Source organism: Gallinula chloropus (genome assembly GCF_964237585.1).
Source record: "Gallinula chloropus genome assembly, chromosome: 5".
NCBI classification, from domain to species: domain Eukaryota; kingdom Metazoa; phylum Chordata; class Aves; order Gruiformes; family Rallidae; genus Gallinula; species Gallinula chloropus.
In genome coordinates, this window is record NC_140090.1 from 29,149,138 (window position 1) to 29,173,518 (window position 24,381).

General features: G+C 45.9%; 1 protein-coding gene across 1 annotated transcript in view; it reads left to right on the top strand.

Moving 5' to 3' along the window:
- Positions 1-24,381, top strand: part of PLCL1 (phospholipase C like 1 (inactive)) — a gene marked incomplete at both ends in the record, with an annotated part of 195,062 nt that overhangs the window by 153,033 nt on the left and 17,648 nt on the right. The window contains 4 exons of the mRNA XM_084264982.1: positions 706-3,177; positions 5,123-5,326; positions 16,833-16,908; positions 20,054-20,163. Of these exons, the coding sequence (XP_084121108.1) occupies positions 706-3,177; positions 5,123-5,326; positions 16,833-16,908; positions 20,054-20,163 (2,862 nt within the window). The remainder of the gene's footprint in view (positions 1-705; positions 3,178-5,122; positions 5,327-16,832; positions 16,909-20,053; positions 20,164-24,381) is intronic.

Here is a 24,381-nt window from a genome sequence, read left to right on the forward strand (position 1 = left end):
CAAGAAAGTCCAGACTTTCTCCTGGGCGTGTATCCTGGGGGTCTGACTCATGACTGTTGTTTGGTTTTGTTTTAGTTTTGCTTGAGGTGTCCAAGGTTGCAAAAAAGAGGCAAAATTGGGCAGGATGCTCATCTGCCAAGCACCAAGCTGTCACATGTGCCCCACAGTCATGCTGACCCGTCCCAGGCTCTCCCCACAGCACCCAGAGATGACTTCTTCTCCTCCCACATCAGCCAAGCACTTTTCTCAGGCCTTTTTATCCTGAATCTCCCTCTATATTCATGTCCCTTAAATCCCAGCAAGATCCACGCCGCTTCAGGCTATGCAGACCTTAACCAGGTGTTGGAGCTTCCCACGAAACCCCTCCACCTACATCTGTCTGTTTTGAAAATGTACATGACACAGGTGGATACCACCTCCTCGTGGCTGCAGCGAGTGAGCTAGAAGGCAGTTTAATAGCTGCAAATGTCATTTATGAAAACTTGGTACCAATAATGCTGCAATCAATCAAATTGCTGTATAGCTTGCTATATTTTATAGCTCAGAAGGGAACTGAATTGTGGGAAAGGATAATATGTTGTGTTTTGAGGTTCAGAAGAACATGAATTATCTTTGCATAAACATATCTTCTCTATTATTTATGCACTTGTGGAATGGCCAAAAAAAACTTACTTACTTCTTTTTTTTTATGTAATTACACAACAGGATCCTTCAAACCAAAAATGTGGAAGAAAGAAGACAGTGTCCTTCAGCAGCATGCCATCAGAGAAGAAAATAAGCAGTGCCAGTGACTGTATCAGCTTTATGCAGGCTGGGTGTGAACTGAAGAAAGTCCGTCCAAATTCCCGGATTTATAACCGGTTTTTTACTCTGGATCCTGACCTGCAGGCTCTTCGTTGGGAGCCTTCCAAGAAGGACCTTGAGAAAGCCAAGCTTGATATTTCTGCTATTAAAGAAATCAGACTAGGGAAGAACACAGAAACGTTCAGGAATAATGGGCTTGCTGACCAGATTTCTGAGGACTGTGCGCTGTCGGTAATTCACGGCGAGAACTATGAGTCGCTTGACTTGGTTGCCAATTCAGCTGATGTGGCCAATATTTGGGTATCTGGATTAAGGTACTTGGTTTCTCGTAGCAAGCAACCCCTGGATTTGATGGAAAGCAGCCATAATACCCCGCGTTTTGCCTGGCTAAAAACTGTATTCGACGCAGCAGATGTTGATGGCAATGGTATAATGCTAGAAGATACATCTGTGGAGCTAATAAAGAAGCTTAACCCCACCTTAAAGGAATCAAAGATTAGATTAAAATTTAAGGAAATCCAGAAGAGCAAAGAGAAACTGACAACACGAGTAACAAAGGAGGAGTTCTGTGAAGCATTCAGCGAACTTTGTACAAGACCTGAAGTTTATTTCTTGCTCGTGCAGATATCTAAAAACAAGGAGTATCTAGATGCCAATGACCTCATGCTGTTTTTAGAGGCCGAGCAAGGAGTGACGCACATAACGGAAGAAATGTGTCTGGATATTATACGCAGGTATGAGCTCTCCCAAGAAGGGCGGTTGAAAGGCTTTCTTGCAATTGATGGATTTACTCAATACTTGTTGTCCCCAGAATGTGATATTTTTGACCCAGAGCACAAAAAAATTGTCCAAGACATGACACAGCCTCTGTCACATTACTATATCAATGCATCCCACAATACATATCTAATAGAGGACCAGCTCAGAGGGCCAGCTGATATCAATGGCTATGTCAGAGCTTTAAAGATGAGTTGTCGGAGTATTGAGCTGGATGTCTGTGACGGCCCGGATAATGAACCCATTATTTGTAACCGTAACAACATGACATCGCCACTTGCCTTTCGAAATGTTATTGAGGTAATAAACAAACTGGCCTTCTTTGCTTCAGAATACCCCCTGATTCTCTGCTTGGGGAACCACTGCTCAGTACAGCAGCAGAAGGTAGTGGTGCAGCACATGAAAAGGATCTTTGGAAACAAACTGTACACAGAGGCACCTTTATCCTCTGAAGCCTACCTCCCATCACCCGAGAAACTGAAAATGAAGATCATTGTGAAGGGGAAGAAGCTGCCCTGTGACCAGGATATATTAGAAGGAGAAGTCACGGATGAAGATGAAGAGGCTGAAATATCCCGGAGACTGTCAGAGGACTTCTCAAGGGAACCAAAACTGATCTGGCTCTGCAGGGAATTGTCTGACTTGGTGTCCCTATGCAAATCTGTCCAATACAAGGACTTTGAGACATCCATGAAAGCTCAAAATTACTGGGAAATGTGCTCCTTCAGTGAGGCAGAAGCCAGTCGGATTGCAAATGAATACCCTGAAGATTTTGTCAACTACAACAAAAAGTTTCTGTCCAGGGTGTACCCAAGTGCTATGAGGATAGACTCCAGTAACTTAAATCCTCAAGACTTTTGGAACTGTGGTTGCCAGATAGTGGCAATGAACTATCAGACTCCAGGGCCCATGATGGACCTACACACTGGCTGGTTTCTACAGAACGGGGGATGTGGGTATGTTCTCAGGCCTTCAGTGATGCGTGATGAAGTGTCTTACTTCAGCGCAAACACCAAGGGCATTGTTCCGGGGGTCTCCCCTCAGGTCCTACATGTCAAAATAATCAGCGGTCAGAACTTTCCAAAGCCCAAGGGTGCATGTGCAAAGGGGGATGTCATAGACCCCTATGTCTGCATAGAAATACACGGGATTCCTGCAGACTGCACCGAACAAAGAACTAAAACTGTTCAGCAAAACAGCGATAACCCCATTTTTGATGAAAGCTTTGAGTTCCAGATCAATCTACCAGAGCTGGCCATGATCCGTTTTGTTGTTTTGGACGATGACTACATTGGGGATGAGTTCATAGGGCAGTATACCATCCCGCTGGAGTGCTTACAGCCTGGCTACAGGCACATACCCCTGCGCTCTTTTGTTGGTGACATCATGGAGCATGTTACCCTCTTTGTTCACATTGCAATAACCAACCGAAGTGGAGGTGGGAAGGCCCAGAAGCGAAGCCTCTCGGTGAGGATAGGAAAGAAAGCGAGGGAGTACACCATGCTGAGGAACACCGGTCTCAAGACCATCGATGACATCTTTAAGCTGGCAGTACATCCACTACGAGAGGCTACTGACATGAGAGAAAACATGCAGGTATGATGCTTTCATGGTGTGTGTTTTGCCCTCTTCAGATATATGCTTTACTGATTGTTTTTGTCTGAGAAAGCAGAACTGAGGGGGCATTTGCGTCCTGAGGTCTCAGGTCTCAAAATTTTAATTTCCTGGCTGGGTCTGGAAGATGTCAGCAAGCGGCTGTTTTGCTAACCCTTGTCTGGGTGAGTGTAAGAAAGAGTGAGTGGATGTGTCAGTAAGGTCTTGCCTACATCAGAGGAACCCCCTGTGCAATGAGCAGCATGTGTTGGCACAGTTTGCCTGAGGGCTGCAGATGTTCAAAGTGGGCACTAAATGTTGCTTGCAGTTTCCTCCTTGCCAAATAACTGCCTTGTCTTGGCTGGCTGAGCACCTGCACAGATGCCAGTGCCATGTCTTGGCTCAGGCAGTCTCGTGGCACCACATCCACCCACCCGTACTGTTCCAGGAGCAGCCAGGCCTTGCTGCGTCCGGGTGCATCAGGGCCCAGGTGCACAGCACCATCAGAACTGCCCAGGTTGGACCTTCATGGCTGGCAGGAGGTGAAGTGGCCAAGCAAAAACCAGCCTGTCTGGCGCTGTCCTCTGTGGTGGGGTGATCCTGTGGGTTTGATGAAAGGGCAGCTCAATTCAGAGGTCCAGGCATTGCCTAGAAACAAAACAGAGTAGCATTAAACAATGAGGGTTTTTTTAATAAATAGATGGAATCATCCATAACTATCTCCTTGGTAAAGATACAGAAACAATTCATTTTTCTTTCTTGAAAATAGGAGAAAAACGCATAGCACTTCATTGACCTCGCTCTTCTGGACAGAGTCTAAAGCAAATTAAATGTTGGCAGCTGGAAAAGTTTACAAAATGACATAAGTTTTAAATCACTCCCAAAGGAATCATCTACGCATATTTTTAAGAATGGGAAACTCTTCCCAGCCTTTCCTTTCCTGCAGTCCTTGAAAGCAGCTTGCTCGAGCTGCTGACTCCACCTTCTGTCTAGGTCGAGCTCATGTATGTGAACAATACATAAGAAAATTCTCTGAATCTGACTCAAAACCAGGATCATAATGCCTTCCACGTGAAATTTCAGTACAAGATCTTCTGCTGGGGAATGCTTCCTAAAGACACAGTTGTTAGATTTAACAGTGTGCTAATGTATTTGATTAGTGAGAAAAGCCTCTACTAATTACTTGGGCATTTTCTGAGGACTGTTTTTTTCTAGCAAGATGTGTGGGGAAACCAGGTGTGGGTTGTTATAATACTCTCTTACTTAGATTTTCTGCATCATGGTTGTTTGTTGTATGACTCAAGAAGGTAAATGATGAGGGCCTGTCAGCGGAGTGTCCACTGACTTGATAAATAAATAAATCCTGGCGTGCCAGTTTGGTTTGACCTGTATATCCAGTATTGATTTTCTTACGTGTGACCTATGGAGGAGAAAGAGTGTTTGTGTTTCTTTATGATGTGGTAATGCAAGGCTGAAGACAAAGTGGATTTTTCCGGCTTGCCTTTCCCATGGGAAATGCAAGGTCTGTCGAACTTGTTCGTACTGGAGGATGATAATGATGGGAGGACAGGCGATTACAGCATCAAAAGCAATTGGATTCTGAACAGTTGGGAAGGGAAATAGCATTTTAGACTAATGGTTTAATATGCTGGGGACCAGAGCTTGTCCCTGTTGGGACTGGATTTGCAATGCAAAGTAGCTGCAGAGCTGGCAGCTGGGATACCTGGGTCTGGGGAAAGCTGGAGCTGGCAGTAGGTTCTAGGAGCTGAGAATGGCTGAGTGTGCTAGCACCCCAGGGTCCATGGGGGGCCCAGGGCTGGCAGGCAGTGGGGTACCACTGCTCCACATCAGGGGAGAGAAGCAGGTAGGTGCTGACAAGGTACTGGCAGGCAGGAGGGATGAGTGGCAAAAGCGGCAACGTGCTCACATATTCTCCTCCTTTCCCCAGAACGCCATGGTGTCTGTCAAGGAGCTGTGCGGGCTGCCGCCCATCGCGAGCCTGAAGCAGTGCATCCTGACCCTGTCCTCGCGGCTCGTGAGCAGCGACAACGCACCCTCTGTTACTCTCTGCATGAAGGACGCGTTTCCTTACCTAGAGCCTGTGGGGACCATGCCTGATGTGCAGAAAAAGGTCTTGGCAGCATATGACCTGGTAGGTACTTGCCACTGCTACCCCTGCCTTTCATACCTTCATGAACATGGCAGGCAATGCTTGCTGGCTTTCACAGAATCATAGAACAGTTTAGATTGGCAGGGACCTCAAAGACCCCCTGCCACAAGGCAACTATGCCCTCCACTAGCCCAGGTTGCCAAAGCCAACTGAGCCTTGAACACAGCAGCCATTATGTTCCAGCTCAATGAATGAGGCTCTTAAGATGACTTAAGCTCTGCAAAATTGTCCTTTAATCACCAAAATCACCACCCTGGGCTGTTTGTTGTTTGGGTTTTGGTGAGGGTTTTTGTTTTGCTTGGTGTTTGGGGTTTTTTTTAAACATAGTTGTGGCTAGCATGGGTTGGCACCTGAGGATGGACTTTAGAAAACTAGAAGCAAATCAGCCTGTACTGGCAGCTGCTAGTTGTTGTCCTTGAGAAGCAGCAAGATTTATGTGCTTTGCTGGCCTCCCCGCTGCAGAGGGCAAGGCCATTAGGCAGGGAGCTGCAGCGTGGGAGTTCCCAGGCAGAGCTGAGCAGTCCCTTTCCCGATGCCTTTCAGCAGTGCTGTTAAGTAGTGGTGCCCGTGTCCCTGCCCAACCATGTCCGCGTTGCTCTTGGCACGGGCAGTGCAAAGTTAGAAGGGAAGGTTTAAACTGCCCCTTTTTATATTATTTTTTCTCCCATGGGGAAAGAGAGGTCAGTATGGTACCAGGTTAATTACAAAAAGGTGAAGAGATGAGCTAAAGTCATTCCAGGTGAATGCTGCTGCTCAGCCTTGTATGACATATGTCACTGCTGCGAGTGACTGAGCAGCCGCTGCATGTGGCTTCCAGCCACACAAGTTGCTGCCACTGTGTGACTCCCGGGCTATGAGGCTGCCCTGTCGCTTCCTGTCCCTTAGCAGAGGGTCTGCAGCACCCAAACCCAAGCTGCATAGTTTTGCAGACCCCAACTTTAATATTAACACCACAGCAACCAGGCTACATCAGTGTGATGAGTGTCCAGTGCACGGCAGTTATTTCTGCAGTTGATGTGTGGAAGGAATAAGAAGGTGGGCAGCTTCAGGGGTATCAAACTGCTTCCAGAAACCCTGGGGTGTTGCAGAGAGTCCCCATGTCTTTGACTAGCTGCTCAGCGTGCCAGATGCTCGTCTCCTCTCCCATTTCTGCTGTTACAACACACTTCTTGGGAGGAAATCAGCTTGGGGGGAAGAGGGAGACACTGATGTTGATTAAAAGAGAAATACTAAAAGTGCTTTGAAATAATCTTTGGGTTCCTTCCAAAGTAGTTTATATTACTTGAAGATGAAGAAGTTGTGATAATAACTTGCCAACTGTAACAATACCAGCGTGAGGATTTGTAAATAGTGCGGATTACTCTGGTTTTGGATTGGGGCTTTTTGGCATTGGTTTGCTACGTGGTGTGATGTCTGTCTGAAAGCACAAACACATAAATCAGAGATGTTTCTCTCTTTGGAGGCCTGCATAATGGATTTTTACCAAAATGAATGTGTCACCTCTTATCTCTGTAATTATATACTGAAGAGTACACATGGGACATTTCAAGGCCGCCTTGTGCTTTGGAAACAGCTTCCCAATTTAAATAGGTGAAAGGCCCCTTTTGGATGCAGGCGCAAACACTTGTGTGACTGGTTTAAATAATGTTTGCTCTCACATTTGTCTCTGCTGGAGGAAGATGTACCTCAAATGTCAAAAGACAGTGCAAAGAGTTTAAAATCAGAGAGCTGAGCGAGAGAAGGGAATTCTTCCATGCCTGTGTATGGGTGGATTTGAGATGTAATTCTGCTTAATGAGAACATGTTACTTTAAATTATTTTTACCCACTTTGGATGGCTGTGACTGCCTCTTACTTTCCTAAAACTATTTGCTTCTGAAAAAGCAAAAGCAGTTTTACTAAATGTTTTTCTTACACTTTGGCTATTTGCCTTTTGAGGCAGTGCCAGCAGCAGAATTTAAAAATCTGTTTCATCTTTTCTGTATTTAAAAGAAATGAACTGCCTCTATCAGCCTTGGTAATTGAAAATTCAGGATGGGGAGGGGGTGCAGTTTTAATGCTGAGAAAGGACCCTGCTTTGCCATGGTGTCTGTAGTGACTTAGTATAATCCAGGGTGTATTTCCTTTTGACAGTAATTTTAATTATTTTTTTTTCCAAACAAAAGCATGAGGAGATGTTGGTGGGAAGCAACGGAATTTAATTTAGCTTTTTATTTATTAATTTTTATTCAAGATACGCTACAGTTCAACCTTTTAATCTATTGATAAATACAGCCTCAAGTAAATGGATCTACAAGTGCTTGATGCTTGTCTTTAATTCCCCAGAAATGTCTCTTCGCCTTAAAGCACTTTTTGAGTGAATAGGCCAGAGAGCAATTTTAATACATAAACCAAAAGTTGTTGATGTTGGCCCCTCTCTTGTATGAGTGGGCTGTTCTTCTTAATTCCTTTTACGGTAGAATGGATGAAAGTTTGGCCCTAAATCTCACAGTGGAGAGCTGTGATTTGTAGGTCAGCCTCACGCGCTGGGCTCCACAGCGCAGGTAGCAGGAGGGCTGGGCAAAGCCCTTCCTCGCCGCCTCCGAAAAGGCCACACACTGCACAGTCTTCAGAACGTCTGCTTTGAACATAATTGCTGATAAAAGCATCCCAAAAGCATAGGAGTGTTTTCCCCTTTACAGTAAATTGCCAACTGAATGTACTTTTTTTTCTTTCCCCTCCATGGAGAGGGTAACTCCTGCCTGTGTGTTTTGGGGGGCATAGGCAGGGCGGCCAGCCCAGGCAAATGGTGGTGCAAACGCCCTGGGACCTGGAAAACAATCCACTGCCTGTTCCTTCATGCTCGGCCTCTGTCAGTGGGCTGGTAGACAAAGACCAGTTTGTGAAGCTTGTTTGTTTTTTCCTGGGCAATTAATTTCACCATTGTGTTCCGCATTAGATATTTCCTTTCAAGAGAAGCCTCATTAGAATGAAATTTAATGTGCTTTGTTTAAGGAACTGGAATGATTTTTCAGGACTATTTATTTCTTTTATGGTCGCATTGGGGTGTTTTAGTGGAGCTCGCTGTGTCTCGTGGAGGAAGAGGCTTCCTTGATGATGCTGGGTCATATGGGAGTTTCCCCAGAGGAGAGCAGGGACTGGGATTTGCTGAGAACAAGAAAATAAGGTGGACCATTGACAACACAAGGAAAACAGTTTTTTAAAAGAATGTCAACTACCAGCAATAGAGTTTAGAGCAGTTCATTTCGACTTCCAGCTTTGGTCAATGCTGTGCATAGTGTGATGAGTGGGTTCTGGTACTGTTGTCACTGATTCCCATGCGTACCTCCTAGATAGTGTAGTGTGTCACTTGGAGAGCTGTCCTTCAGACCTCTGCTTTCCTGCAGGGGAGGACTCTGTCCCTCCCCTTGTTGATGCCTGGGCACTGGAAGTTAATCACTCAAGTGGGCAGAACGTGCAGCGTGCCTTAAAACCTGTCAAACTGTTGCCGGTCGTCATTGATCACACCTAAAAAAGGAGAAACTCAGTGTGAGGAGAAGGGACAGGGCCCAGCTGGACGTGACAGATGGCTGAATTATTCATTGCAAACTTATCCTGTGAAGTTTTGAATTTTTTGGGGGGTTGAGAATTGTTCATAAACAGATTGTGGTTTCTCTGCCTGCATGATAGATGAACTTGCTGATGCAAGCGTGCGTGAACTCAGGGACACTCGTGCACTTCCCTTCTCAGCTGTTGGTTCGGCATCATTTTTCCTCCAAGATCAAGCAATGGAATCATTTGTAAATCAAAAGCAATAAGCAAGTGATAATAAATGTTCTTGATTTTACCCCTCTCCTGATTCATATGAATGCAGAATTTGTTTCTACAAAACCAGAAGAAGGTCCCTAAGTATTCTTACATGATTTTGAACCATAAACAACAAAAAGTGTTAAAAAAAAGTTGACCAGAGAAGCCATTTGTTACATAAACTCATGTTGACATTGAAGGTTTTCTCTGTGTTCGAGTCTTCTTGCTGGCACTGGTCTTGTTATTTTGGAAGAGACAGGTAAGGAAGGACAGCATGTCTGTGGGTACTGCGGAGAGACGGACAGTTAGAGGTAAGGATGTCTCGGCCAGCACGGAGATGGAGCGGGGATTTTGGAGAAGAAAACTACTATCTGTGACACTGTTAGGGAACAAGTGGATGCATTTCATGGCAGTGCTTTTGTTAACGCAGTCCATGCACCCCAGTAGACGTTTGCTGAGGTGCGTGCAGAAAGGAAGTGTTCTTTGTGTACTCTGCTTTCAGATTCAGTCTTTTTGGGTTTCCTGGTCTTGATGACAGCTCTCTGTTCCCAAAGAGAAAGTTTATTTTCCCGGCTTATGGCAATGCAAAATGACTAAATAGATTTTTGTGAGCCTTTCCGCTGAAGTTCATGCTTCAGCTGGGACAGAGTCATCCCCAAAGGAATGTTTATTCACAGTTCTCTGAACGGCTCAAGAGAAGGGATTTTTCAGAGAGGAGCATCCACTGCCAGGGAAGTGTCATAATGCACTGATGTCAAACACATCCAGGACACAGACATTGTCTTCAACTCATATCTGTTCTAAAAGAGTTTTCTGTCCAAAATTTGACAGACTGGGAAAGCAATAGTCCTGTTTCTTTCCCCACTTCTAACTCTCTCGTATTTACCCACCACTCTTCCTGTTTCTGTTTCTGGTAGCCGTGTCCCTTGGTCCCTTCTGAAACAGGACCTGAAAATGGCCAGATCAGAACTTTGCTTACAGAATGAAGTTCCCATCATGTACTTCAGTTACTCTGTGTTAACACAAGTGTGTTGAAAGCCAGGCCCTTCCCCTGTTCCTCTGCTGCTCCTTTTTATAGAGGACTGGTCTTCATGCACCAGGTCACACACTGCAACGCTCTGACGCCGTATTTCCAGGGAAATATTTGTAAGCAAAACCATGAAACTTGAATTTAAGGTGATTTTTATTTGGTTCCTTTGGCAGGTTGTGCCAATAAGGTATTTCAGGTGTTTCCAGGTGATGTGGCCACCCCATAACTGTTCCTCTTACTGGGCTGTCACAGAAAAAGCCTCCAATATGGAAACCTGGCTTGGGGCATATTGGGACAGAGACAAGGGGGAGTGGCGGCCAGTGCCCCTTCCTGTGCCCTGGCACCCGTGCCCTGGCGCCCATGCCCTTTTTCCAAGGCTTGCTGGCAAGAAGCTGGTTGCCTGCCTGCTTCTTGTTCCAAAGTTCTGGAAGAAATGCTTAGTGCTCTAGAGGGAATGCTGTTCGGATTTACACAACCTCAGTTTGCACTTCAGCTGCTTTGTTGGTTTGGGCAGGTTTTGTTTTTTTTTTCCAAATTGGCTGTATTTTCATAGTTTTTATTAGTTTTGTTTGGTGGGGTGGGTTTGGCCATGGGGTGTTTCTGTGGCTTGGTTTGGGTTCATTGGCAGAGGGATGCATAGTAGATGTGCGCAGCAGCTGTGAGGAGGCACCTGAGAGAAAGCCGCTTTCTTTTCAGTTGGGTGTTCAGTGGGTTTCTGTTCTAAACTTTGGATTATACATGAGAGGACTCTTTGAACTGTCCCTTCTGTATCATTTATCTTCCCAGCAGGAGCAGGGCTTTAATTTGCCACCAGGAGCTTTTCCTGTCTTTTTTGGCTTGGGTTTTTTTTTTTCTTTTTGGTGAGACTCTGCTGTGTTAATTTCCTCTCCCCCTTTCAGCTTGTAGAAAGGGAGAAATTGGTCTCTATCACAGGAGTCCATTAAAGAAAAAAGAAATAACATTTATTGTTCGGTTTGTACTACTCCTATGATTAAACTACCTCCAGCATGTACAAGATATACGCCTGTTAATTTCTCGTGAATAAGGAAATAATGCAAGGAGTGTAAAGATGTCTGCAGTTTCACTTAAAAAGTATTTATCTTTGTCTCTTCTGCAGAGTGTTAATTAAAATTAAAACATCATTCTTTCTGTGAAGCAGTGTGATTTAAAATTTGATGTTATGTGCTATATTTAGACCCTTGAATTAGACAGGTTGGTTGTATTTTCAGCCTGTGGTCTCTTCCGCTTCCAGGGTATCAGATACTGGACAAGATTGTTCCCAGGTTTGTACCAGCTGTTGCTTCCCGGCTTTGTCAGAAACCTGCACAACCATGACAGGGTGCTTGGGGTGGATTGTGATGAATTGAGTTCAGGCCTCCTGTTTTCAAGAATATTTAAATTCAGTGTGCTGTTTTGCAGGAGAAACCTAACTTCTGTGGGTGAGGCTCTGTATTCCTCCATCCCCTTAGTTTATTAAACATGACGTGTACTTCTGGCACTTGTGCCATGTGCATCTTTTGCCAGTCTGAACAACCCCTTGCACACTCCCTGTGAGAGCCTTCTGGCACTGCAGCCTCTCCAGGAGGGTTAGAAACTCCAGGACTGCAAACCCATTGGTGTCCCTGCCCCCACAGAAACATGGCAGGGGTCCCCATGGGGGCGTGAGGCCGTCCTTTGTTCCTGCAGAGCTCTGCACCGCAGCCCCTGCCAAGTGAGCACAGAAGGGACCCTGCACACTCCCCACGGGATACAGAGCCCTGTGTGGACGTTAGCAGGGTCCAAAATGATGTCAAGGTGTGTGGTAGTTTCCCCCGTTTGGCCTTCCTTTCTGCTTGCTCTAAGAGGTGCAGCCAGAGAGGTTTTTTTAATCTCTGGTCCTGAGTCAGGGTTTGTGGGGCTCTACTCCCATTTTTGTGGGGTTTTCCCACTGTAGCTATGTTAAGCACATCACTCAGTGCAAGTTACCATCTTCTGTCTGACATGGGAAATGCAAGTTGTTCTGAGCCACCCTGCCAGCTTCAGCAGCTGCTAGAACTTTACTTCCTGATTCCAAGTGAACCCAGTACCAGCATCCATTCCTCTAAAGGCTGCTTTTTAGTCTGTGTTACTTGGAGGGTGATGCTTTAGCGTTCAGGAGTTAACACAGTGGTGGAGTGTGAGTTCCCTGAGGGAGCAGGATGTCTCTCACTCTTCAGGAGTCACTCACTGAAGCGAGTTGCCGTTTGGGAGCTGGCATTAAGCAGCAGCCTGAAGGGCTCCAGGCAGATGGCTGGGACTCACACAGCTCAGCCTGGGGCTGAGCAGAGTAAAGGTACATGGAAATTCATGCTGCAAACATCAGAAAGGGAGACAGGTTGATAGATTTTGAAACATTTTGAAACATTACTGACAAAACTGGGATAGAAAATTGCAGTTTATCACATTACTTATGAGGTTACCTTCCCAGCAGAAAAACTCATGGCGCTCCATGTTGTGTTCAGGGCTTCTGGTTCTTGTCTTGGCACCGCGAGAAGTAGGTGACCTCCCCAAGCAGGGTTTTGGAAGTGTTGCCAGCTGGAAAAGCAGGGCACCATTCAGACTGGGAGACTGTGGACTCATTTCAGAATCAGTGCCAGCAAAGAAAAAGTATCTCAATGCTATAGCACAGGACTGGGAGTGGGAGCTGTTGGTGACCAAAGCCATGGTTGCAAAGTCTCCCAGCGACTGATGGATGGGACCAAGCAGAAGTGTCTGGGCAACATGCTGCATCCCTCACTGGCCAGCATCCCTCACTGTGGCCAGGAACACTGCCAAAAATGCCCCGTGTCCAGCCTGAAAGGATGTGTGAGGCCTCAGCTTCTAGCTAAGGCTTTTACCCATATTAGATTGAATATTGATTAATTAACATGTTAACATTACTTGGATTTTTTTTCTTAATGTTTAGATTAGACAAAAAAGCCAAAGCAAACAAAAATATACTCCACACCCTAAGCCATCATTTTATTCCTGGTGACAGTTGCTTGCTGTCGTACTCCAACCTGTACAAATCAGTCTCTGTTTCTTTAAAGTGAACACTCAGGCTTCATCCTTGCACTGGCAGCATTAGGATGCAGGACCTTGCACTGGCTGGAACAGCACATGCGGTTCTTGTTGGGACCTGAGCCTGGCCTGTCACGTAGAGGTAGTGGGTCCTGCATGCTGTGTTATCACAGGTGGCAAAGGCACCGTAGGCCAGCAGGAATCATATCGTATTATGATACGCCCTGGGTGTATTATTTCGACCTAGTGTGTTATTTCCTTGAGGAACCTATGAGGGAGTAGCAGGTAGTGTCCAGGGCACCCCATCCTCTGAGCTGAGGAGCTGTGAATCTGCTCTCAGGGTTTTTCATGGGACAAAAGCTGCTTATTTTTGTCAAGATTACTGCTGAGCAGGAAGACAGGAAGAGGTTAAATTTTGCTGTATGATCTGGTTTTAATTGTTCTTGCTGAGCTGAGAGCAGTGAGGCTTTGATGTCAGCATCAAAGGAGTGGAGGGCTGCTCTACCTACTCTGTGGTAAGGGAAATGAACATCCTATTGCCACTTTTCTCCTAAAAAATTAATGTAATACCTTCACGTCAGAGAATCCTAAAACAGGCCTGCCAGAAACACCTGGGAGTGGGGCCAGTAGTTGGAGGAAGATATGGTCAGACTTAGAGTACCAAATTACATCATTCTCGAGCTTGCTTTTTTGTGTGCGTGGCAGGATAATTTCCTGTGGCCATACACACACACACACACACACACACACACACGTGTGTGTGTGTATGTGTGTGTCTATGTACACACACAGAGAAACTCCCCTCTCACAAGTCAAATTCTACTTCAGAGATGTGAGCACAGGAGAGCCGGATGCTTTGGATATCCTGTTCCAGCTTAGACTTATTGACCTCGCTGGGTAAAGCCTTGCTGCTGGGCAGGGAGTAGAGGCACAGACACGTGGGGGCCAAGCCCAGGGTGATGGATGGGTGCATGGGGGGGCACAGCAGCCATGGTGACGCTGGCAATGCGTGGCTGGCCTGGGCAGTGTGGGCACTGGCTCATGGGCCCTGTGTCTGTGTGTGCAGGAGGTGCATGTATGGCCTCTGGCTGCCTCTGTAGTGACTCGCAGGTTTATCAGGTTCTCCTGCTCCTTACTGCTCAGACCAACCTCAGTGTTTGTAGTTGGCAGCTGAACAGCTCCTTCAGCACTGAATGACTGTGTGCTGTGGTATAGAAGAGCTAGAGGGCAGGCAGAAATTGTCATTTCTTCCTAGATGACAAGTGAAGATATCAAAGAGGAAAAAATCAACAAGATGCACTAACAAGGAAGCAGTAAGAATGAAAGGCAAAGGATACTACTGAAAGTGATTTCAGCCTCCAACATATCCACTGGGCATGTTCCCTTAAAAAATTCTGCACTCTGTAGCTGTATCAAGCCTTTTCCTCTCTGCCTGCGATGGTGGTAAGGGATTCTGTTTTGCTCTTGCTCTTGTTTCTATCAAAGCAAAGGCGTAGGTATTTTTATTAAATGAAGCCTGTCTTAATAGGTTTAATTAGAAATGAAGGAGCAAAAATTGGATCAGGGTTTCTCCAGAATTTGGACGTTCGGGTGTGCTAAGTGGAAGCATCTCTCCTCCCTTGTGTCTAATTAAAACAAGAAGACATGGTTAATTTGCAAGTGTTAATTTAGTACTGTTACACTGGCTTCCGCTGAAATCACTGAAACCTACTGCTTGTGTTTTCAAATTTAGCGGGTCTGAAAGTGGGAAGGCTTTCAGTAGCTGTAGCCTTTTGGCAAAGCTTTCAGATGGCAGCTTCTCTAATTTTGGGGTCTAACATTAGGCAGCAGTCAGTTTGCTTCGTTTTTTATTGGCAGTGCTGAAGCTACTTGGATTTGACTGGGGTTTGTGGTGTGCATCCCGGGAAATTGAGACCATTCTCAGGCAGTTTGTTATGCAGCATGTTCTTGCCTTCTGTAGCAGATGTACGAGCCACCTTTCACAATTCTGTGGAATACATGATTGGAACAATTTTCTTGCTTGCCTGGGCATCCGAAGTGTTTGGGAAGGTTTGTTGCTATTAGAGGAGAGTGGTGTTTGCAAGAAGGGAATCTCAGAAAACTTGTCATGCAATGGACACCTCATCTGTTGGCTCTTTATGGGCTGCTCTTGGGAAGTCAATTGGTACAGATATCTCTTGAAATTTTTGTGTAGGCTTGGTGAAACTGCCTACCTCTTTTGGGTTTGTTTTTCTTTTAAATTTCATAGAGTCACAGAATCACAAGGTTGTGAAGAGACCTTTGAAGATCATCAAGTCCAACCATTCCCATCCTATGCTAAGCCATATCCCTAAGTACCTCATCAACCCTTTTTTTGAACACATCCAGGGAAGGTGACTCAACCACCTCCCTGGGCAGCCTGTTCCAGGCCCTGACAACTCTTTCAGGAAATTTTTTTTTCCTAATATCCAATCTAAACCTGCCCTGGCACAGCTTCATGCCATTTCCCCTTGTTCTACTGTCACATGGCTGAAGAGACCATCGCCCACCTCTCTACAACCTCCCTTCAGGTAGTTGTAGGTGGTGATAAGGTCTCCCCTCAGCCTCCTCTTCTCCAGGCTAAACAGCCCCAGCTCCCTCAACCATTCCTCATATGATTTGCCCTCCAACCCCTTCACCAGCCTGGTTGCCCTTCTCTGCACTTGCTCAAGGACCTCAATGTCCTTTTTATGGTGGGGAGCCCAGAACTGCACACAGTACTCGAGGTGTGACCTCACCAATGCTGAGTACAGGGGCACAATTACCTCCCTAGACCCTCTGGCCACACTGTTTTTGATACAAGCCAAGATGCCATTGGCCTTCTTGGCTGCCCAGGCACACTGCTGGCTCATATTCAGCCTGCAGTCACCCAACACCCCCAGGTCCTTCTCTGCCTGACAGCTCTCCAGCCAGTCTCCTCCAAGCCTGTAGCGCTGCTCGGGGTTGTTCTGTCCCATGTGCAGCACTCTACACTTGGCCATGTTAAACTTCATCCCGTTGATCTCAGCCCATCAGTCCAGTCTGTTCGGATCCCTCTGAAGAGCCTCCCTACCTTCAGGCAGATCAACACTTCCTCCTAGTTCAGTGTCATCTAGAAATGTTGAGGGTAGAATAGAATTTGGATCCGAATTTCTCAAAAAAAGATGAACTTGAGAAATACTGTAGCTGTCTGAACCACTGTAGTGCATGAAGTTCATCACAGGCATAAGTACCTCTTGAAATCAGCGCTATTCATGACTCAGTAACATTTTTGATAACCACTAATGTCAAGGTCTGTGCTTATTTCTCCTTTTGTTTCAAGAAAATGACTAATTAGAAAGGGCTCAGTTTAACATAGAACGAGTTGTGTTTGTCTGCTAACTCTGCTTTCTCCTGAAATCACTTCTGTTTCCTGCTCGTTATTCGCAGGGTTGTCTCTCGGGTGTTCAAGAGCTGTTCTTGAGCAAAACATTTTCCAAGTGACTGTCACTTAGCTTGATACAGGTCTGGGAGCCCTGATATGAAGGAATGATCTAATCTTTATAGTGTTGCCAGCAGAGCAGAGCTGTCTTTAGGTTTGAACCGTTGTACTTTTCTGTGGACTACGTGTTGCAGGAAACCACAGTCACGCTGCTTTTTTCCGTTTATTTTCTGACAGATGATTCAAGAGAGCAGGGTTCTCATTGAGACAGCAGACATCACTCACGACAAGATTGTTCAGTGCCAGAAAGCAGGTAATCCTTCTTTATTATGTAGTTCTGGGTGGGAGATGGGAAACAATGTGCCACTGTTTACTTAGTTTGTGACTTAACACAACGTCTTTCACCTGGGGTTTAGGTGAGCATCCTGGTCTTCCCTTGGCAGACTCCACCCTCCTGAAGACTCATCCTCAGCCAAAAAATCCTCAGCTTTTATCTTAAAAGTTCCATCTGCTCTACAGCTCTGAAATGTCTGACAGCATTTAAATTAGTCAAATGAACTAGAAAGGCGTTCAGTTAAAAAGAGGGAGTGAGAAGGTCTGCTGCCTTTACTGAGCTCCATTCTCTACCACAGTCATTCCCTTAAATACACAGGTAGCAAGGGATTTCGAAACCCACAGGATGAAGCTCTACTGTTGACTTACTTTTGTTGTTTACATTTGTTTTAGACCTTGGAAACTCATGTCAGTATAATTCCACTGTATCACAGTGAAGTCTGTGTGGCTGTGAATTATGTATGTCAGATATATGGGTGCAAACCACTGCAAATAGGCTTAAGGTAGATTGTACATTGCTGGTGTGTTGTACTGGATGTCTTTATCTGAACTGGGGCTCTGTCTTGTGTGCACCAGTAGACATTGAAGAGGTGGCTTCAGAAGTGAGTGCCCGCTTCAGCTTATTCACGCAAACTGCTCTTCATCACTTCTCAGCACAGCAGGCTAGGCTCTGAACTGGGACACGTCTCCTCTAGTTCCACTGACATGCAGGAATAAGCCCTGCTAGAGATGTGAGCCTACATTTGGCAATTGTAATCCTCTACAGCTGAATCCATCAGCTTTCACATATCAGAAACCATGCTGAATAAATACCTGTGGTGTATTTCTGTGGGGGGTTTACACCATAGAAATTAGACCTGCTTGCAGTTCATTTAGCTATGTGGCTGCGCCTTTCCTAACCTGTAGCAAGCCTTGAACGTCAGTAATGTGTACACATTACTGGGTTTAATCTGTGTCCTTGGGCATAGTCCTCTGGGAGCACAGCAATCATCAGTGCTGTTGTTTCTGATGGGCATTTTTGGATTTGGCAGGTGACGCAGGCTACAGCCATTTGTTCTATTAAATGGAAATAATGAATGAAATTGATGTTTTGTAGTAAATCCTTTAGTTCATCTTTTTAATTAGGGGAAATTTGGAAACTGTTTTAATGACAGCATTTAACTGATGGAAGAGCAGGGTGGAACCTCGTCCTTGCTCTGAGCTCTGGAGCCAAGCTGGCGCTGTGGTAGCAGTGGAGGAGATGCAAGCAGCTCTGTCTCGCTGCATTTCATGGGCCTCATTGTGCATCATGCCTTGCCTCCTCCTGCATACCTGCACAAGCAGCATGAATGTCCTTGGCCCAAAGACTTCATCAGGTGCAGAGTGTCCAGGAATGGGATAGTGACAGGAAAATGCAGCACCAGGGGCCTCTCTAGCTGGTATCATATAAGAGCAATGCTTTGCACTGAACTGCGCAGACCCTCAGCAGCACCAGCTGGCTGTCTGCCCACTCTGCTCTGCGCACAGAGAGAAGAAGCAGGGGCACTTGGCAGGGCACTGGTGCCTTTGTGAGCAGAGGGCTGGAGATGGGCTCAGAGAGCACAACACGGGGCTGTGCTACTATGCTCATGTCCACAGTTTCACACATTTCCACTCTCCTTCCTTCCTTCTTGCTGCAAAAAGATTAATTCCTCAAGCTTGTTCTCTCTGTTGCTGTATTTACTTGTGTTTTCATTGGTTTTGCTTTGTTAGCCTTAAAATACCATTTATGTGTGAGAAGAAGGCTGGAGAGATATGCAGTGCTCTTCTGAAGCCTCGGGATTTAAGAGAGAGGAAAGGAGCAAGTCATGTGAAGGTTTTCTTTCACTTACTGAAGTGAAATGATTTGTAAGTCAGCTGGCACGAGGCATGCCCACAGGGGACCCTTGCTTGGGGCACAGTTATTTCGACTGTTTTCCGAAGGAAGTGCTGCAACAGCTCTGTTACCCTAGACAGGCAGAACCTGCGAGTGGGTGAAGTTTTGGAAAATAGAGCAGAGAAATCTTTCATTGTGTGGGGTTGAACTGCCACAGTGTTACTGAGCTCCTGGAGCTGGTGTAAGGCTAAGAAGAAACCTATTGTTAGTCTTTCAGTAGTGCTTTGGGCAAGCTACACGGAGTGCAAGCCTGCAAGGACTGACTCCTTCAGCAATGCTCTAAACAGCCCTCTGTGCCTACTCTGTGCAGGTCTTCTCTCTCAGTGGGCGTTTCTTTGATGTAATTTCAATGCTCAAATTTGCGAGTGAGACTTCAGGGGTGGGACAGCTGTGAAACAACTGGAGATGGCACTTGGTTTGTTCAGCCAGGGTGGGCTACAGACACTGGAGTGAATGAGTGCTGATTTGGCCTTTGTAAGGTGCAAATTAACAAGCACCTCTCTCTCCACTTTGTATTTTAGTCCACATCAGGCTTGGAGAAATGTTTGCGTACACTGTGCACATCTTGTGGGACGGGTGGACTAGTTGTTTGACTCGTTAAAGTTTTCAATCTGCTTCCAAATTTTCTGAATTCTTGGATCGAGCAACAGATTTGCAGACATTTGCCGAAGAAACTAGCAATGAAATGTAGCAATTCCCAGGGCTGTGGTTGGAAATCTCAGTTCTCCAGGCTGCAGGAATAGCAATCCTGTGATTAGCAGTATGTATTTCTGACATAATTTATCATCGTGAAGTACGAGGGCTTTTTGGGATGACTGTGATTAAGATTAATGAGGAGCTGTGTGTGTAGGTCTGTATTTGCTATGCTGAACAGGTATCTTCTGCGTCTGTCAGGCTGCCTTCCAAGGTACGAGATCATCCATTGAAGGACAGTGACAAGCCTTTTGTTGCAATGTTGTTGGCAGGGCAGGCTGCAGGCAGAATGGCTGGAGGGGTGTTCTTGTAAGGACCCCAGCACTGGAAAGGAAAGTCACGCACAAAGGGGAGCTCAAGCATGTGGCACTTTAATTCTGGAAGATGCTCCTCCAGGATGGGGTCATAACAGGGAAGGGAGGGAAACCGGGGAAGAGCTTGTGTAGGAACTAGCAGCTGCAAGACTGGAAATGTTCACTGAACATTTTATAGGGCAAATGGGTCATGCACTGGGTGATACAGCAATCTGTGTTTTTAGGAATGGAATTCCACGAAGAGCTTCATAACCTCGGGACAAAGGAAGGCTTGAAAGGAAGAAAGTTAAGCAAAGCCATCGAGAGTTTTGCATGGAATATCACAGTGCTGAAGGTAAGCACAGAAAACACCACCTTCTGTCTCCTCTCTATAAGCAAAACTTGGGTCTCTTAGCTCATCTATTTCTGCTGTCTTTTTACTAGTACTGAAGCAGCATTTTGTTTTAATGGGATGTATAAGTTACCCCCCCATTGTCGAGATTTGTCAAATATATCTAATTCCACCTCTGGTTTGGAAAGGGTGAAAGGGCATTTGTCTAAGCCTGAACAAGAGAGGAAAGATAACTTGTGGCTGGTATGCCCAGGGACGTGGTTTCAGTTGTCTCTTCCACCCCAGACACCCTGAATGTGACCTCTCTGGGGTCACCATGCCTCAGATACTTGTTTTATAAAATGAGAACTAGTGCATCCCTTTGGGAAAGGATGGGGCTGGGGGACTGTCATGAAAAGACGTGAGGAATACTGCAGATCCTGCAGAAATGTCAGGGTCGTGTTGCAAAAGGGCAGCATTATCCAAGGATCTAAAAAAAAGAAGGATGAAAATCCTTTCCACCTGGCTGCGCAGTGACACACTGCACAGCGAGCGTGTTACTCACCAGGCTTTAGCTACTGGTTTGGCACCAGCCAGCTGCAAACTGCCACAGTGACTGGAGTCTGGAGCCTGGGCAGAGTTACACAGGGACGGCCGGGGACAGATCTGGTGCAGCCACAGCAGAAGGTGGGGAGAGGACCTGAGCCAAGTGTTCAGGTTGTTAACATTCAGCTCTCGCCTTCCTTCGCAGGCTCATTTCCCACTTTGCTCTGATAGATCACACTTTGATTTCCCCTTGCTCTCTCCCTGCTGCTTCCTCCCCTCAGCTCCCACTAAGCAGATTGCCCTGTCTGACAGTATCACCCTGTGAGCCCCCCATGCCTTTCCCTTTGCTGGCATCCCAGGGTGAGCCAGCTGATGACAGGGAATTTTTGTGACATTCCTCAACAAATAGACACCTAAACGTAACATGCAATAGCAAGAGTAGGAGGAGGTGCATGCATTGGTGTCGTGGAAATGGAAAGAATGCTAGCACATCCTCAGCAGGAGAGAGGAAAAGAGAGTTGGGAACAAAGAAGCTGAGGGGCAAAAATGGGTGGGAGGGGCTGTTGGTAGTAGAGAAGGGTTTGAGAGGACCTGGGGGACATCTGTGATTCACTGTGTATCTTGATTCACCATGAGGGAGATGGAGAGTGAGTGATAGCTCAGTTAATAGGACATCTGAAGAAGAGAAAAGGCAACCGGTTCAAACATGATGGAAGGGACTGACCTTTTCCACACAGTGTGATTGAGGCAGGAAGGAAAAGAGGACAAAAACCCAAAAGGACTGGGCAGTTCTGAACTTTAATCTGTGTTAGGTACAGTAATGCCTTGTGCTCAGAGTCACTCCAAACGTGGTCAGGGTTACTCCTAAACTTTTCCATTTTTAGATGTTTATTACATGAGCAGTTCGGACCTCTGAGGATGACCTATTATTACTGCAGGTTCAAGTAGGGTATCAGAAAAATATTTTCTATAAAAAGGTGCCTGGCACATATTGTCAACATATTGAAGAGCATTTCAAATGTCTAGTTGAGGTCAAGGAATGATTGACATGTTTCATTTCTAAGCCATGACTTCTTTTTTACCTTTCTGACATAATAGTAACAGAATTAGCGGCAACTACCCACAGGTAAAAATGCACACCAAACACCATTTTACTCTGACTGAAGTCACGCTCAGAGATGACCTTAGCAAACTGAGAATGTGGTTGGACCCGATAGGAGATCATCAGCCATTGTTTTTTCTTTTCAAATTTATTTTTTTCATTCCTCTAAGAATATTGCATTTCACTGGCCCTGCCCATAACAAACCCATTTGCTGGTTACAGCTGCTTCTCATGTTCGGCTCTGACTCTCCCCTCTGTGCTGGTGAGAGCTCCCTGGGAGGATTTGGTGCAGAGTGGCTGACAACCCTGTCCCACTCAAGCCATCAGTGTCCTCTGTATGTCTAGTGCCAGGGCAGTCACTAAATGTGATCATGTTTCACTAAATATTGGTATAGCGATGTAGGAAAAGAAAAGACAGCCCATAATATCTCACAACTGCATCGGCTGCTTTGCACTAGATGAGGTGGGCGAGCGGCACTGATGGGAGAAAGCCTCTTTGTGTGCTGGGGGTCGCTGGAGGCAGGTGTGTTTTGTGGCAGTAGTCAGCTCGTGTGAGGTGCCCATGAGCAATGGCAGGTATTATGTTGTGCTTGTGCCTGCCAGGTGATTAATAGTCTTTTCCTGGGCTAGTGAAGCCAAGGCATATTTAATTAATGTATTTCTTTATAAAGGCCCGCTGCAATAGGTAAGCTTTGAATACAAAGAGGGGGTGCAATAAGAAATTGCTACTGGCAAAATCATTAAATAGTTATGGAGTGCAAGATTAAAGTATATTTTATAAAAACTGTTACTGTGGTCATGTTTAAAAATGCCCTGAGGTACTTTTAAGAGGTGCCTAATGAGAATGAATCAATGTAATATGTCATTTTCTTCCTTAATTTATATAAAATTAATTACGTGTTAGTAATAACCGCTAGAAGGACAAACTGTTTGCCAGAACATAAAAATGTTATAACTTGGTGACAGCCAACTTTGACATATAGGTATATTTTCTAAATGTCACATCTTTCTGTTTGGTCCCACGCTGTGTGGAACGCTGTCAGGCTCGCAGTCGGTAACGAGAGGCACACTGGCAGTACAAAAGACAAAAGAATCGTATTCTCACAGCAACGCTACAGGAAAGGTTACGATCCCAAATTTAGTCTTGCTTTCATTTTTATTTCCACAGACCACTGTCTCTGTGCCTCTGTTTTCCTTTCTATATTTAATCAAGTGCCAGTAAAATGCAAAGGTAGCAGAAGTAGTTTTGTGTTAACCATCCCACAGGAACCATGGCGTTAGGAACCGTTTGTTTCATCCTAAGGAGCGCACAGAAGAGCTCAGCTTGGCCATCCCTCTCCTTTGCACCAAAAATGCACAGTTCCTTTCCATGAGTGACTCATTTTTAAAACTGACTGCTGTTTCCTGGAGCAAAGGGGTTCACGTGGATGCACGGGGCTCACACTTGTTTCTGCCCAGGCACTGGTGCTCCTCCTGCCTTCCCCTGGCAAGGTCACCTCCTGTCTGCTGTGTGTGGCTGCTCCTGCCTGAGCTTGGGGTGGGGAGGGGGAGCACCCGCCCAGCCCTGCAAGGCAGAACCTAGGAAGCCCCATTAGGGCAGTTCTGGGCTTGAGCTGACAAGTCCTCTGAGAGCTGGGACACAACCGCTGGCACTCTGTGCCACCACAGAGCACTAGGCAGCTTTCAGGTCAGATGCCACGTGTCTATGGTACGGGTGTTGTGCGGGCAGTGCCAGCTCAGCTTTGCTTCAGCCCGCTCTGGCCGCCTCTCCCACAGGATCTTGTCCCAGGCATTTTCCAGTAACTGAGGTATTCAGCACCTGTCACTTGTACAGAGCACTGGTTTAATGACTGCTATGTGACCGTTGGAGAATATTTAGGGAAGAAAAGGTTGTAGCCGGCACAACTGCTCTCCTTGCAGAGGCCAGGGACTGCCAGGAGGTGTTTGCTTGGGCAAAGGAGTGGGGATCCGCCTGAGTCCCAGGAGCCTGGCAAGCAAGCCGTGCAAAGTTTGAGCATGTTGACTGTGGTTCAGAGTTATTGCTCTCACATGGACGTGCTTTGTCTGCCTGCAGACACATTTTGCTGGGCTATCTGTGCTGTGGTGGGTCAGCACATGCAAAGTCGAGTAACAGTGCCACTGAGTACTTGCTGCATGTTGGTGGTAAATACCTAGATAGCAACTACACCAGCGTACAGACTTAGGTACAGACAAAACATGGGGAGACAAAGATAAAGTACCATTTCTTGTTTTGATCTTCTGCTGGAAGGGAAAAGAGCCAAATGTTGGAATTCAGTCTCTGTTCTGAAATGTATTCCTGGGGGGGTTTAAATCTCTTTTTGCTGCCCTTGGTAAGGTTTGGTCTCTGCCGCCGCTAGTGCGTTCCGTCTTACAAGGACTCCAGCTGTTAGTGCATGCTACAAGACATCAAGTGGTTAAATTTTCAGGGATCATTTCAGCACCCTTCCATGAGAGTATCTGCTAATTACCCTGCATTTAAATTAATGCTGATTAGATGTATAAAGAGAGAGGTTGCTGAATGCAGAAGGCGTACAATTATAAAATTGCTAATGCAGTTCACTCTGTGCAGGAGA